Consider the following 15,625-nt stretch of genomic DNA (forward strand, 5'->3'; position numbering starts at 1 on the left):
GGAGCTATAATTACTGAGTCAAGCCTTTAGATAATAGTATCAAATACATCATGCTAATTAGCTATTGCACGAAGACAATTTTATTTTGATTATGGCTTCTGTCACTATGCTGCAGTCTAGGATTGTCTTCCAGTTCACCTATTTTCTTGTAGGAAAGCAAGACTAGACATTTAAAACAGCTGTACCCAAGGTTAGGGCAGATGTGGGTACTTTGCATGCTAAGAACAGAAACAGAAAAAGATAATTTGGGCATCAATAATTGGGCAAGTTTTCTGTCACTAATTAAGCAGTCAGATAAGCCTTTATATCCAACTTTATATCACTGCACTATCAGAGGGCCTTCCAAATGGGTTGCAGTTATTGTGCTCCAGATATGCGCTGAAATGGGCAGATAACTTAGACATACAGTGGATAGAAAAGATTACCTGGCAGAGTTCAATTTCTGATTGGGGTGATATTTTTTGTATGAAGAAAGAGAGATAATAGTTACAGAAGAGAAGGAAGTGACAGCATGCTAGAAAAGCTTTTCTCACACTTCAAAGCATCCTCCAGAAATGCTCAGATTCTGATTTAATCATAGAAAGATTATTTAATCTATCATGAAACTGGATTTAAATTTAAACAACTGATCTTCTGTTTGTTTTGAAGGGGGAGTAATGGAAGCAGAAAACAAGCAACTCTTTATAGAAAGCTGTCTTTTCTGAGTGACATCTTTCTGACAAGAGAAGCACCTGTCAAATGCATATCAAAGTTGATCCTTGTCCTTTCTCTTCTTCCCTCTTTAAAAAAAAAAAAAAAAAAAATGCACAATCACTTCATTTTTTTGTGGTTGTTCCACTGAAGATGTAGATTCACCAGTGTGCACAATGTTTTTAAAAAATAAATGGCAACCTACTCAACACCTCTGAGTAGGAAGTCCTCTGGGAGGATTTGCACAGTGCAGATGTCCTCCACATCCTCTCCCCCCGGCCCACGAGACACTGATACCCAGCCTCTGCCCTCTGAGCAAGCCGTTAATCTGACATACAATCTGATTGAATGAAACCGGGTAAATCCCTGTTGGATAACAAAATGCTAGATTAGCAGTTAGGAAACCCTGTGATTAGAGAGATTAACTGCTAAAGACATCATTCCTTCTGATGTAAAGCCTCCATTTTCCTTTACAGCTGGTAGCCCATGAAAAACTACTGCACTAGCAATTAAGAAACAGTAAACGTGCTGACCTGCAGAAGGGTGACTGAAGCTTAAGGTAACTGTGACAGCAGTATTTCTTGCTGTTTGCTTGTTAGGCAACCTGTTTGTCTTCCTCTCAGCATTTAAGGCTCTGCCTTCTCAAGAGACACTGATTTCTTTGAAGGGAACAAGATTCAGTGCTGTCTGTAACAAGGAGAAAAATTCCTTCTGTTTGGCCTTATCATTTAATTAGGTGTGGGACAACAGTTTCTAAGCAAGGAAGTGGCCATAAAGAACCTGAGGTTTCCCACAATTTTTGGAACTGCCTGCTGGAAATCTACCTTCAGACATTAAAGGTTACACTGGTCACCCCTAGTGGCACTTGAAAATGCTATAATTAAAAAAATAATTGTTGAAATACGGTTCACGCATGAATAAGCACCATTAAATTAGCTTGCTAGTTTGATTCAATATAGACATGATACTTAGTTTTTGCAGGTGCAGGAACTTTATGAATCATACTATAACTACTTTTTCAAACATTTCTGCATCTCTTTCCAAGTGTGAGGGAAGAGTTCAGCCCTCTGCTTCTCCAAGCACATCCATATAAAACCTGACCATTTGATTACTATCAAATGAAGGGGAAATATTAGTATTCTTTTGGGGACAATTGTATTTATATAAAATTCAATTTCTTCACAGAATAAATGTGATTAAAAATGAAAACAGGGATTGTGGAACAGCAATGACCTTAATAGGAAATTATTAGGGTTACCTTAAACAGGCTGCTTTAAATGTGAACTTACGTGTTTCTCTGTTTCCAGAGATGTGATAGGTAAGGAATTAAAGTTAAGTTAAATCACACTAAGAGGGTACTGTTCACTGTTTACTTTTGGAGTAAACAGAAAATATCTTGATATAAGCAACTGCTTTTTAATATTCTGCTAGGATCTAACTGTATATTTGGGCATCCAAATTCTCTAGATAATATAGCTCATACTTGACTCACTGAAAAAAGACATTTATTGGATTACCTTCTGTGCTCACACACTAAAACTAAGACATCTTTTCCTTTATACCAACAAGAAGAGTTAACAATTCATAGGGTGCAGCTGGAGTGCTCTGGACATGAGAGTAATTTCTCTGGTCTGTATTTTCAGCAGTCTGGTGTTTTGTGTATGAGTAAAATCCTGTGGGAGGAAGTTTCAACCCCATCTGTGGAAAATTCACTAAAAATTTCCCACTGTTGCTGCTTGGGAATGAAAGGACACACTACTGGCTTGCCAGAACAAAGCTTTCAACATCTTTGTCATCTCCATTGTCATCCTGCAACAAACAGTAATCCATTTCCCTGTGATATGTTTTTTCTCCCTCCGGTTGTGCTAGTTTGCTTCGCCCCTCCACAAGGTTGAAATATCATTCACAGTGCTCTCATCTGGTCCTGCCTCACTATTTTTTGGGATCAGATTTTTTTCTTAGCCTTGCTGCTTTCAGGAAGAGACTGTAGGCAGCTCTAGGATGAAAACCTCTGTTTGCTTTTGGGATGTCCTAATCAATCGCTTGAAAATCTTTGCTGAAGGGTTGCTTTTTTCTCACAGTTTTCAGAAAGCATGGGTTGCTTTTGCTGAGTGTACAGGTTTTTCAGAAAACCACAAAAAAATCAACCAAACAAACAAAAAAACCCACACCCATGTGACAGCTTTATTTTATAAAAAAACCCAACTAGAAAAAGAAAATCTAGGTCGCTTACAGAGTCTCCTTGACTGTATTTATTATAAGTAGAAGGTGTATGATGTCAGCTGTGGGCAGAACCCAAAGGATAAGTAAAAGCATCAGCTAATGAATAACTGTGTTATTTAAACTGTTCACCAATCTGAATAACAGCTCACTGGTCTGGAGCTCATCTGCAAGAGGAGAGCAGACCCAGTAACACTGTAAATGTACCCCATCACCTGCAATCAGTAACATCCCAACTTTTAGCACTTTATCCATCCTTAGTAATTCTCCTTATGGTAGTCACGGTGAAAAAGTCCTCCCTGCTGTAAGTATTTTGGGACTATTAAATAGCAAAATCCCTGTTTCCATAGCAGATGCCCTTGAGGATGGAGGTGGTACAGACACAGGACTGTTATGGCAGCCTCCCAGGCATTGCATGCCTGCAAATTCTGGCAGAGCACTGCTCCAAAATACAGGAAAGTAACAGAGCCAACCATGTCCTCATCCCCCTCTGCTGAACATTGACCCTTGTCTGTCAGCTCTGGTTGTGCACCAAGGACACAGGCCTGCGCAGAGAAAGGCACAGCTACCCTGGTCTGGCTGGGAGGTGAAGCAGGGAGAGACACCTCAAGGAGTTGCCCTGCCTTTGTGGGCTCTGCCCTTCCCAGGGCCACCAGGACAGACAGCACTGGGAATGTCACTTATTGCAACACAGTGCCCTGTGACATCTCTCTCTTGGTGGGTAGAGGCTGTAGGCGCACAAACACAACTGTAGGCCAGGCCAGCCCTGTTCTCTTTCCTAGGAGGAAAGGAATTGGTGATTGCCTGGGGAAGCAGAAACGAATTGTGAACATCTAGAGAGCAAAACGTATGAGGAACAGCCGAGGCCCCTCGGTGTGCTCAGCCCAGAGCGGAGGAGCTGAGGGGAGGCCTGATGGTGGCTGCAGCTCCTCACAGGGAGCGGAGGGGCAGCGCTGAGCTCTGCTCTGTGTGACAGCGACAGGGCCCGAGGGAACGGCATGGAGCTGTGTCAGGGGAGGGCAGATGGGGGTCAGGGAAAGGGTCTGCACCACAGGGCGGTGGGCATGGAATGGGTGCACAGGGCAGTGGGCACGGCCCCCAGTGCTGGAGTTCAAGGAGAGTTTGGGCAGTGTCACGGACTTAAGGTTTGATTTAGGGTGGTGCTATATGGAGCCCAGAATTAAAAGAAAATCTTGGCTAAAGATGTGTGCTCAATAAAGTGACGTGGACCTTTCTGAAGCAACCTGCTTTCAAACAGCACCTTATATGAAATCGCTGGGGAGTCGAGGGAGCATTACAAGCTGCTTCATGCTTGTATGCATTTCAGAAAGGATGAACACAGCATTGTCTGGTTCAGGTGTTTCTGTAATTGTGATTCATTAGGCTAATACACAGCGCTTGGTGTCTAGCACCTGCGTGCTCCTGCTGGGCTAGTGTCAGTATTCTCAGCTGTTATGTGAAATTTATGGCTCTACTGGCTAGTTCAAGATACTTTCCTTCTCTAGTAGTCTCTTTCCAATGTATTTCTTGGTCTCTTCAGCACAAAAGGTGCAGTTGCAAGGGACCCAGCAGCATGATCAGCATGCTGAGTTTTTTTGTCCTGTCAGAGCAGGATTGCCCACATGCTCTCAATGGCTTGTGATACTCTTTTTCTTACTGAGCATTCGTCCTACACCACAAAGGGAGGGGAGGAATAAAGGCATGCAGTCCTTACTGAGCACAGATGGCTTGCCACAGGGTGACAGCAATAAAAGGGCTAGACAGTTTTTAAGATGGCTAGCTGTGTCTGAAAGGCTCCTATGGGATGAATGGGGGAATGAGGTGCCTGCCCCATCCTCTCAGTGTTTGTAGGGCTGATACAATCTGCAGACTGTGGGTCAGCATCCTTACTTGTCAATATTCATGGGGACTTGAGAGAGCTCATACAGTGCCCAGGGGGTATCTGAGGTCTTTGTATCTACTGTTTTCATTATTCAGTCAGTCTGGAAACCCAGCTTTTCCCCACATGTCATCTTGTCCAAGCTGGAGGCTACCATATCTTGTAAGGTTGCCTCATGCCACTCATGCCACTGGCTTATCAGCTGCTGCTGGTTTCTGGGCACATCATGAATGTGTGACCAATGTGTGGGTTTCATCTCTTGGGCCGTCAAAGTCTAGAAATGCAGGGGTGAGCTTCATGTTTTATCGGTGATGGCTGTATAACGATTGCATTAATGATAACAGAGCTTGAACTGGAGGAGGTTAAGAGAGGCAAACAAGAACCAGAATTCAACAGACAAAAAATCCTCTTCTTTATCAATAGATGGGGCTGAAATAAAATCACGGTTCTTTGACGGGTGTAAGTGACATATCTTTAAATAGTGGCAGCTCTGATCCTTGAGAAATTGTGACTCCTACAAGCCTGACAGAGAGCAATTAAGGGACAAGCTCAGCAGTCAATAAATGCCCCATAGGATTACTGGTTCACAGCAGACCCGCAAGATGCAATCCTCTGACAAGGGGCTCAGAAGGGAATAAGCTGATCCTCATTTGTTTTGCAGTAGCTTATCAATCATAGAGTTGGCCTGGGCCCTGTGCACACAGCTTAAATAGTTGCTTACATATTTCCAGTATTCTCTCTTTTCCACTGAGCCTGCCTTAACACTTTCTCAACGAATTTAATGGATGTTTAATAGTCCTTAGTAAGACTGCAGTCTGTTGGTTGGTAGTGGTAACATCAAAACATGGCCATTTCTGGAATGAAACACATTAAAGCCATTCAACAGCATCAGTCAATATTGTATTTTTCTTTTATAAACAATGAGGATGCATGCTTGCTGCTGCCAAGAGAGAAATCTGATGAGCACATTTGCTTTTCCTAATGGCTAATCTCTAATCAGGCTTATCTTGTACTGCATGCTGCCATGCAGGAAAAAAGGCAGGAAAAAATATTTATTGGGATACAGTGAAAAGGTCGCAGTAATCATGTTTGCTACCATGTCGATGTGTAAGATTGCCCTGTGCTTGTTCCTCTTCCCTCAAGACGAAACAGCTTTCTCAGTCATGACATGAATTTACAATTAGCATCTAAACTGAAGGAAATTGTTTCCAGTGACACAGAAGTGAAGGTGCTTTTAAAAAGATTTTTGTTTGTTTTACACAAATGTACACAGAGAAAATAAGATGAGATGTGTAACTGTGAATGGACTGCATGCATATGGGTGTGTGGAACTGGGACCTGTCTGTGAGTGGTGTATGAGCAGTCTAACCAGTGACCTGAGTGTGTTTTGAAGAGGTTGGGGAAGGTCCCAGCTCCAAATCAGAAAAAGCTCTTGGCTGAATCCTGAAATACTAGTGAGATTTAAATGGATCCCAAAGCATCTTCCTTAGATGCAATTTTAACTAGCTGGAATATCAAATACTCTGTTGAACCAAGGTGAGAGGTAGGTTGATTTCAAGTCCCTGTGCAGGCATCCCACATATCCATGGGTGCTCTGAGCAGTGCTGATGGCCAACACAAGGTGTGGGCACAGGGATATGTCAGAAGCAGGCACCAGGCCACTGCTGGCCTAAGGCAGGAGCAAACAGTGAGTTTGCATGTCCCTTCAAGTCCTTCACTGTCTACTGTTAATTCTTTCTGTAGTTTCTCAAAAGGAGGCCAATTGGCAAAGGCGTTACAGGCCATGACAGTGCTGCCATGACAATACCAAGAGACAGAACAGAGCAGTGGGTTGTGTTAATGGTCTGCAGCTGCTCAGAGCTTTTAGGGAACTACTTTTCACTGAGTAGCTCCCACCTAGTGCCCACCCCATTTTGGGGAAAATTTATGTTGAAGTGGATTTTATGACCTATCATGAATCTTCATTCCTGCAGATGGCAGAGAAGGGCACAGCCACACATAGTGATGTGTTGCTTCATGAAATCATGGCAGGCTGGTTAGCTTCTTTGCAGTAAGTAAGTAGTTTGGTAAGGTGTCATCTGAGACTAACACAGAGACTTTCTAATTGAGTCTTTCAAGCTACTAAAAAGAAAAAAAAGAAGATCCAAGTATGCTCTATTTTATTGTTCCTCCACATATTTCTACGCAGACAGCAAAAACAGTTTCTTTTTTCCCTGAGTCTTTTTTATTTTAAGTGGTGGACCACTAATGGGAAAGCTGAAATGTAAAAAGCAGTAAACAAAACACTACCTCCTAGTATCAGGAAAACATTAATAGATATCTAAGAATATGGAACTCAGCCTCAAGGTCTAAGCCACAAGAGTCATCCTTTGGAAAAAAAAAAAAAAAAGAAAGAAAAAAAGGACCTGATTATAAATCTTTTATCACTTTGAACCTATTCATTTAAAAATATCTTAGCTGAAGGCTGTGGTTGGCAGAGTGATAGAGTTACTCAGACTGGAAAATAACAACTTGCTTTTCAATCATGATGGTGGTCTGAAAGGCCTGTTTGTAACTTGATGATGTCATAAATAAAAGAAATTACTTTCAGAAAGACGGAGGTACAATATTATGAGATCCTATGTGAGCACTGAGGGCCAGGGGCTGGTTTTTCTTAATCACTACTCATCAACTCAGCATGTTACTGGAGTAGGCAACATGCTAAGCTTCCCAAAAGCAAGTTCTGATTGGAGCTTTCTACTGTAGTCACTGTAAAAGACTGTTTTTGCTTTCCTAGAGGCTGGCTGCTCTGAGCTCTCTGAGACAAACTCATAGAGGATAAGTAGGAAACACTGGTAAATAGCAATCATAATTTATTCTTCAATGGAAGAAAAACAAGAATCAAGGAAGTTCTGAGCCAGATAGCTTAACTGTGGGTGCCTGGACACACTGGTATAAACTAACTGCTTCGTAAGTAATCGTTGGAAATGAGCAAGAGTTAATATGAATCTGTCAAATCCAGGTCTTGTTAATCTGATGAATTTTCTTCTTTAACAGCTTAGTGAGCCCTGAGGGTTACGGGAAAGCTCCTCCACCTCAGTTTTAATAAGTTTTTGATCCCATCCTATGTGATATTTTCATGAACAAGTAGGATGATGGGACAAATGACATATTCAGTGTGGTGGCTGAAAATGTGGAACTGTCCTTTTAACTCCCAAAGCTCCACTGCCAAAATGGAGGGATTTATAGGGCAGCTGGGTCTCCTTTATAGTCTGTCTTCAGTGGGTGTGTTTGCTAAATTTGCAAGTACTAGAAAGTTGGTTAAGGCAAAAAGCATGGCTGAGGACAAACTGATCTGAACAAACTGAGATACTTGAGAATCAGGCTATTTAAAAAAAAAAAGTCATTCTGTACTCTGAAATCATCATTGCCTGTACACCGAGGGCTCACTTGCTTTACCCAGTCACATCAAGGCAGACCTCATCACAAACGTACAAGCAATGGTACTGCTTTTCAGACACTTTAAGTATCTCTTTTGCCCACCTCCACATGGGTGAAACTTCAAATGGAAGAGCATATCTAGTTTGGGGCACCCTGTTTTGAGAAGGATATGGAGTAATGATAGAAAGCATAGGGCTAATCAATGATAATGTCATGCATTTTAGGAAACGCAATTCTCATGGAAAGGCTAAGTGAACTGAGATATCTTCTTGCCTATAATAGTATAGAAACATATCACTTCTCAAGCAAGGCTTTTGTAAGTAATGTCATTCTTTTTCAGATTGACCCAGCCAGTCAGCAGGGGCTGCACAGAGTGGTGCTGTGAGGAAAAGATGGAGGAGAGATTTCTTCACACAACAATTTCCACAATTACTGTCTGCTTTTGCAGAGAAAATGGACATGGATATAAGGCAAAAGTAATCAGTGGTAAGCAATAAATTCCCTGGGCGAATATAAGAAGGACAATAAAACCTGACACTTTGCTGAATGCTATGTAATGAACATCAGCAAAGTCTAAAGCAAATATTGTTGACACGATTTAGTCTGACCCATCTCTATGCACTGTCCAGAAAAGCAGTTGGTAGCTTAGTTCTCTGGTTCCCTTTTTTCAGTCTTGCATTAAGCTCAGAGTGGTCATAGTGCTGAGACTGCCTGAACCCATGTCCAACCGAAGGTGTAGGACAGCAAGGTACTGCTCCCCATCTAGAGCATTGGCTACATCTCTGTCAGATGTTATTTTTCTGGTCAAGGCTTGTTATAAATTGAATATTCTTTCCTCTATTTTCTAGGTGATTTTCATTTTGAGGTTCATTTTGAGAATAATTTTATTGGTATTAGGAGCTGGAGAATGTGGCACTGTGATGATGTCAGTGTTGTCTTTGCTTGTTCACTGATCATTGCATTTGTAATTTTCAGATTTTCCTTTTGAACATCTAGCACCTGGAGCCACGACATTACCATATCTCATTTTAAAATAAATAAGAGAGAAGATAAGGAAAGCCAAGGTAATCACAGATAAGAACTTTCAGAGAAAAGTAAGAATAACTCGTTCTTTGATGCCTCAGTATTTTATACATTTTTGTAGTCGTCGTTTGTTAATTGTACAGATTCTTATTTTGGTTATCTGGACACCAGTTTCTAAACAACTGTACTTAGCAGGACTGTAATCTTTTCTTCAAAAGAAAAACAAAATAGATATCACTTCCAGAATATTGGAAAAAAGATCCCTGTCTCTTGTTTATTTATTTATTTAGAAAGCACATACAGCAATGCATGGGGAGGGGAAGAGAGATGCAAACCAGGTGAGCATACAAATCCATCTCAAAAGATAATAATGAGACACTTCCCAGATGATTAGTAGCAGTACATCAGTCTATGTGAGCATTTAAACTGTTGTACCTCTAGATTAAAAAAAGAAACCACAGAGAATTTCTGAAGAACAAGGTAAATGTCTGTATTTCAGAAATCCCACCACAATCAACTTGTAGGCAGCAAAGTTTTTGTTCTGTTTTTCTTCCTGATATTTCTTCCCAGGAGCCTCTCCTGCTCACGCTATGGTTTCTTTCCTCAGTGTCCTTCTCTGGTGGCAAGTAAGGATACTTGTGAATGAAGACTTTGCCTTAGTTCTTGACCTTTTCTTTAACTTCTTCTGATGCTTGAGTGAAATGCCAAGCTCCTCCATTATAGCATTGAAAGAAAGACACTGTTGGGACACAAAAATTGCATTAGACACTCTTCACTGAAGACAGAGTTCGGCCGTACCCTCTGACCAAATCATGGCTCTTATAAAAAAAGGATCTCAGCACTTAAAAGCTGGATCAGGAAGCTTCTCTAGTGACTTCTGTCAGCTTTGAGCAAGTCCCTAATTTCTAACAGGTGAAGTTTGTAATCACTTTTTTTTTGTTGTTTTTTTGCCTAACCTGGCTTCCACTGAAAACAATTTAATTTTGGGTTAATTAAAGCTGGTATTAATATTTCTTAAATTCTACACAGATAGGTAGATTTGTGATGTTCTGTTGGCTTCACATAATAAAACTTACTCTTTTTCAACAGGTAACTTTCCTTCTGACCTTAAAAGAAAAAAAAGATCTTTTTTTAAAATCACATGTACCTTAGCCCCACAGAATTGTGAATACTAAAAAAAAACAAAGATTTCTTTGTGGCTTAGTTATGTTCTCTTCACTAAATTAATAGGCAATTCCAAAACACAGTATACTCCTCAGTCCTCTTCTCTCCTTGGAAAGAATCTTTTTCAAATGTTTTGTGTCAAAGAAAGGAGAGAAATTACAACAAGAATGAGGTAGCTGAATAGTTTAGAAAGCAAACAGAAATCTTTTTTCTTTCCACCATCCCAATATTAACAAAGACATTTTGAGTAAGTGGAAAAATTTTTTACAGTCTTCTGCTGAAATAATTACTTGTAACACAAAAAACACAAAGAGGCTTTCAATGGAAGTATCTAGCAAGGCAAAAGATTGTTTCATGCAAATATGTATAGATTAATGCATAAAATGAAGTGATGGTAGCAGCGTGAAACAAAGCTTTGACCACCTTACCTCCATCATGCTGAATAAATCCCCCTACCAAAGCCTTTCTAGAACTGCAGAACTGCTTGGTTTTAACACATCTGCTTAATTGTGTTATTGTTTATATATATATATATATATTGTTGTATACTGTATATTGTTATTATAATTGGTTTATCTTGGTTTATCTTGTCAAATGAGAGCAACAGCACACAGACATAGTTCTTTATATCAAATATAAATTCCCTTCTACCAGTGATACCAGTGCAAGAGGAGTAGTGTTCAGTCCTTAGCCACTAACTCAATAGTGATTTCAGTTACACAGGGTTAAAAAAAAGTATAACACAGTATGATTTTGGAAGAGGAGAAAAATAAGAGAAAATCTAACATTTCTAATAGCCAGGTATTCCAGAGGAATATTTTCAAATGCAAAGGAGTGTGAGGATAACCTGGATAAAGGCTAGATTATTTATTTAAAGCAGCAATGGGCTTCCTCAGTAGTGAACTCCTTGAGCTGTGCTTCTTCCTGTCCAATATGAACTCTGTGGGTGTAGTGTGTAACCCTGAGTTTGCATGTGAGTCTAAAACATCATTATATTAATGTGTCTGTGGTTGAAGGTATACGATCTTGCAGGTGTCAGCACACTACATTTGTGGGATGAACTGCTGGCAAAGATCCCGTAAAGTGCTACCTCTGGGATTTAAAGTTTTATCTTTGAGATGTTTAATTTTTGCTCATCTGAAATTCTTAAGTACACATAAATCAAAGTATAATAAATTCATGCCTCATGACTCAAAGTATAACAGTCATGGTCCAGGACACTGCACTTACCTTTTATTCAAATTAAAGTCTGGCAATAGCCAGGACTGTGCAGGTGCAGTTGTCATTTAAATAACCCCTTAGATAATGTAAAATGAGAATTCTGGTGTTACTGGAGTTATAGTCAATGACGTCTGCTGCGGCCCTATGCCCTCTGGAAGCAGCAGGTGAAGCAGGTATCCTTTTAATACATAATTATTTGTATATTGCTTCAGACTTTTTAAAGCATAGCACCACTTATTTCCAAACTAATAAAAGTATATATTCTAACTAGCTAACTTGGTATGGATAATTTCTCTCTACTGTCTTAGTTTTAACTTAACTTTCAACATCTAGATTACCAAGTGATTCTGGATTCCATGGAAAACAAGGAAAGGAAAATATTAAACATTTGTAGGAATGATCAGACTTATTTTTTTACCCCTGTTCTTACCAACCTGCACGTTGTGTGTAGCTCTTAACATCTCTGCAATGCGCAGAGATTGATTTCTACAGAAGAAATAGTACAGTTTACTGCCTTGTTAATATGCCTATAATCAAATTTTCCAAACTGATTTGTGTTAGTCAGACAAGACAATTATCACAATGTCTTTTAATTTCATATCAGCAAAGTAATCTCATGAAGGTCATTTACATCTGCACATAGACATTTGCTGACATGTTGTATATGAGCTTTCTAGTGTCTGACTTCATGACATGTGAAGCACCCCACTGGTTCCACTTTCAACTTGAAGTAATGAATTAAAAGATATTGAACTGATCTTTCAAGGATATTTCAGTGGTCACAGATGTAATTACAGCCCTGATCAATTTTATGATCATCTCTGTATCTGAAATACTGCCACCTTTGAGAAAACCTATTGGAGGTGGCAAAGAACATTAAAAGCCTGCAATACACAGGTCCTTTTCTACCTCTGCCTTCACAGATTGCTTAAGGTTGTCTAAAAGAGCCATCTGAGATGATACTCTGAACTTTGGGGTCTGGTTAATCATTCAGAAGGTCAGAAAGACAGATATGACAATAATTCTTTCGAGTCCTAGGAAAACTGGCTCAACATCCTCTTTAACTCAAAGTTCATGAATGCAATCAGGATACTGAACAAACATTTGAAAACTGGAATTGACTTGAATTTTTCAAGCAGTAGAGAACATTAACATAAAGCAAATACAAAATTCACCAGAATTCCTAAGGAGTTACTTGAAAACTGTGGACAAAAACCACCATCTTTAGGAACTCCCGAGACAGCCCTCTGAACAACACCGGGTCTATAGTTGCCTTTAGAAAGGGTACAATGACATTCACATTCCTCTTACAAGGGCAAGATACTGTTCTTTTAATTTCATATTTGGATAGTCAGACCAAAAGATTTTCTTTAATAAGCTTTTGTGGGTTGTTTTTTGTTTGTTTGAGCTTGATTTTCTCTCCTAAACAGTGCCAAGATGCTGCAGTACATGCCTGTGAAAGTTAAAGGGGCTCCTTTTTTTTTTTTTTTTTTTTTTTTTTTTTTTTTAGACTCTTCCTATTTGCCCTTTGGTCATTGCAGCAGGATGAAAAAGCTTAATCATGAAGATCTCAAATCCTTCCTTACACTGGCATCCAAAAGACTGTAATAAGCTATAGAGTAATTATAGAATCTGAATTTAAAGGATAACATGAAGTTAGAAATTTCTAATTAAAAAAAAAAATTGTAGTTAGACTTTATCAAAGCGTTGCTACCTACCCCTAAGGACTAGATTGTTTTCTTCAATTATTTTTTTAACACCTTGAAAAAAAAGAAAAAAAATCAAACAAGCAAAAGAAAACCAACCAAACAAGCAGCAAATGAACAAAAGGACAATCAGTGTGCTGTGCTGGACAACTGGCAGTTATCAAAATCAAAGGATTTAGACTAGATTTTATTTGGAGAGAACACCTGACTAGCTCAGCCATGGAGGAAGAAGTGAAGAAAACAAGGTTTTACTCCTGCTGTGCCTTCCTCAGTGTGAAAAACTCATCGCTGGGACACTGACATATGTCTTCTGCTGAAAGAAAAGTGATTTGTTTTTTCCTAGTGCAGTGAAGGAGAAATATCCAAAATAGTTTCTCCTAGTGAGTGAGCTGCTGTTGCAGCACATTAAGAATCTGTTTGAGTGTTCTGTCACTAATGGCTAATTGCATGAGGAGATCACTAAATGAAGGATTTTAAACTGTCAGAGTCTATTGAACGGTGACTGTCAAAACAGTGTCACAATAATCCATAGATTATTTTAACTGTTTTTCAATTATATAAACTGCTTCTCAGCTTCCTATTTACACACACACACACACACAAAATAATCTGTAAAGCTACTTGCTGATCTCAGAAAACATCAAATGCAAACAGGGCTGCTCACTGCAGGCAGAGCTGGCCACAGTCAGGTTTGGAGGTGGGGTTACGGCATGCCAATGGATGGGCTCAAGTTAATGTTTGAAGAAGAGAAGGTATTTATAGACCCAATAAATTCACAAAAAAATGTTTTTTTGCAAGAACTTCACTAAGATAAGGATTTTTTTTTTTTTCTTCTACTCCTTTGTTCCCGAAGAGCTAAAAATATGATTCTTCAAAGCTTTAATCCAAGAGAGATGACACAGCGACATGAAGCTGTGGCAGTACTTTGAGCAAATATCAATCCAGATGCAGAAAGAATGATTGGTGTGCTTGTTCTAGCTGTATGGTGCAGGTGTGTTGCTAAGCCACCCTGATCCTAGCTCTCTGAAACAGTGATCATATTCACAGAATCATAGAATTATAGAATCGTTTCAGATGGAAGGGAATTTTAAAGGTCGTCTACATCACGAACCAGAACACCTACAGCTCCACAGGTGCTGAGAGCCTCGTTCAGCCTGACCTTGAATATCTCCAGGAGCAGGGCATCCACCACCTCTCTGGGCAACCTGTTCCACCGCCTCCCCACCTTCATTGTAAAAAACTTCTTCCTTATATCTGATCTAAACCTCCCCCCTTTTAATTTGAAACCATTTCCCTTTGTCGTATTACAGCATACACTGTTAAAGAGTCTGTCCCCTACTTTCTTACAGCCCCCCTTTAGATCTTGAAAGGCTGCTCTCATACTGCCTTTGTTCTTTTCATTCTTCTGTCTCATTCTTTCTCCATGCTCCATGCTGTATTTTTGCTTTATTGGATGGCAGACTGTAATGAGGGCAGCAAATGGCACTAAATAAAGGTAGGAGCATTGACCCCAGCCAAATCACCCTGGCAATGGACAGTTTGTGCATGACCCCATTACTTTTGGAAGCCAGTGGTTTCTATGTGTCAAAGAATACATCTTTTTTTTTCTTTCTTTTCTTTTTTTTTTCCTGCATATACTGTTTGAATATTCTGGGACTGTGATTAAAATGCAACAAAGGCAAAATAAAAATACTATAAAATGGCACAAGGTACGTTTATAACCATTTTTTCTCCCAGAATAGCTCTGGTTATGCTCTACTGGTACTGCCAGAGCTGACAGTCTGTTGTGGCTCTTCCGTCACAGGCAGAGCTGTTAACTCAATGCTGACACATACGTGAGAGGGGATGCTGAGTGTTGGGTCCCAGGTGCAGTTACAAGGCTGCAAGTGAGGAAAATGCAATTGCAATCATTTGTGAACGGAGTATTTTTTTCATGGCTAAAGTTGAAATTGTAACAGTTTAAAAGCGGAGAGTGTTGATAGGTCGAAAATTTTTTAAGGCTTTAACATTTCTTTCTAAAGCCTGTCATTCCATGTTTGACTCTTGCCAGGTGCCATGCAACTTCATGGGAGGTGCCATGGGCTGTGCCTTCCTCAAACCCCACTATTAACCTGAAGGCACCTGGCTTTTTCTGGACCCATGGTGAACCTTGCAAATATTGTGTTTAGAAATGTAGATTTCTTAGTTCCCAGCTGGCACGCCTGCTCTTCACTGCCTTAACTGCTGGCATAACTGCTGAGGAAAAAGAAAAACTTTCAAATAATTTTTTTGTAGTTAGATAGTTAGGGAAAGGCAGAACTGC

At 39.8% G+C, this 15,625-nt stretch overlaps 1 protein-coding gene and 1 long non-coding RNA gene across 6 annotated transcripts in view; one reads left to right on the forward strand and one right to left on the reverse strand.

Annotated features, from left to right (window-relative positions):
* The first annotated feature begins 6,404 nt into the window (after positions 1-6,404).
* Positions 6,405-9,269, forward strand: LOC149919930 (uncharacterized). Of its 2 annotated transcripts, none has more exons than XR_016459028.1 (3): positions 6,405-6,843; positions 8,550-8,695; positions 9,185-9,269. It is a non-coding gene; the product is annotated as an uncharacterized LOC149919930 (long non-coding RNA). The 2 variants fall into 2 exon arrangements; XR_016459026.1 differs by lacking the exon at positions 6,405-6,843 and adding an exon at positions 7,035-7,738.
* A 48-nt stretch (positions 9,270-9,317) lies between these two features.
* Positions 9,318-15,625, reverse strand: part of GRIK1 (glutamate ionotropic receptor kainate type subunit 1) — a 157,600-nt gene continuing 151,292 nt past the window's right edge. For 2 of the 4 annotated variants that reach the window (XM_090121705.1, XM_090121689.1), the window contains one exon: positions 9,318-9,971. In XM_090121705.1, coding sequence (XP_089977831.1) covers positions 9,816-9,971 — 156 coding nt within the window. In that variant the 3' untranslated portion in view covers positions 9,318-9,815. The remainder of the gene's footprint in view (positions 9,972-15,625) is intronic. The other 2 variants (XM_090121708.1, XM_090121697.1) reach the window with 1 other exon arrangement.

Source organism: Phasianus colchicus, chromosome 1 (genome assembly GCF_987193195.1).
Source record: "Phasianus colchicus chromosome 1, bPhaCol1.hap1.1, whole genome shotgun sequence".
NCBI lineage: Eukaryota > Metazoa > Chordata > Aves > Galliformes > Phasianidae > Phasianus > Phasianus colchicus.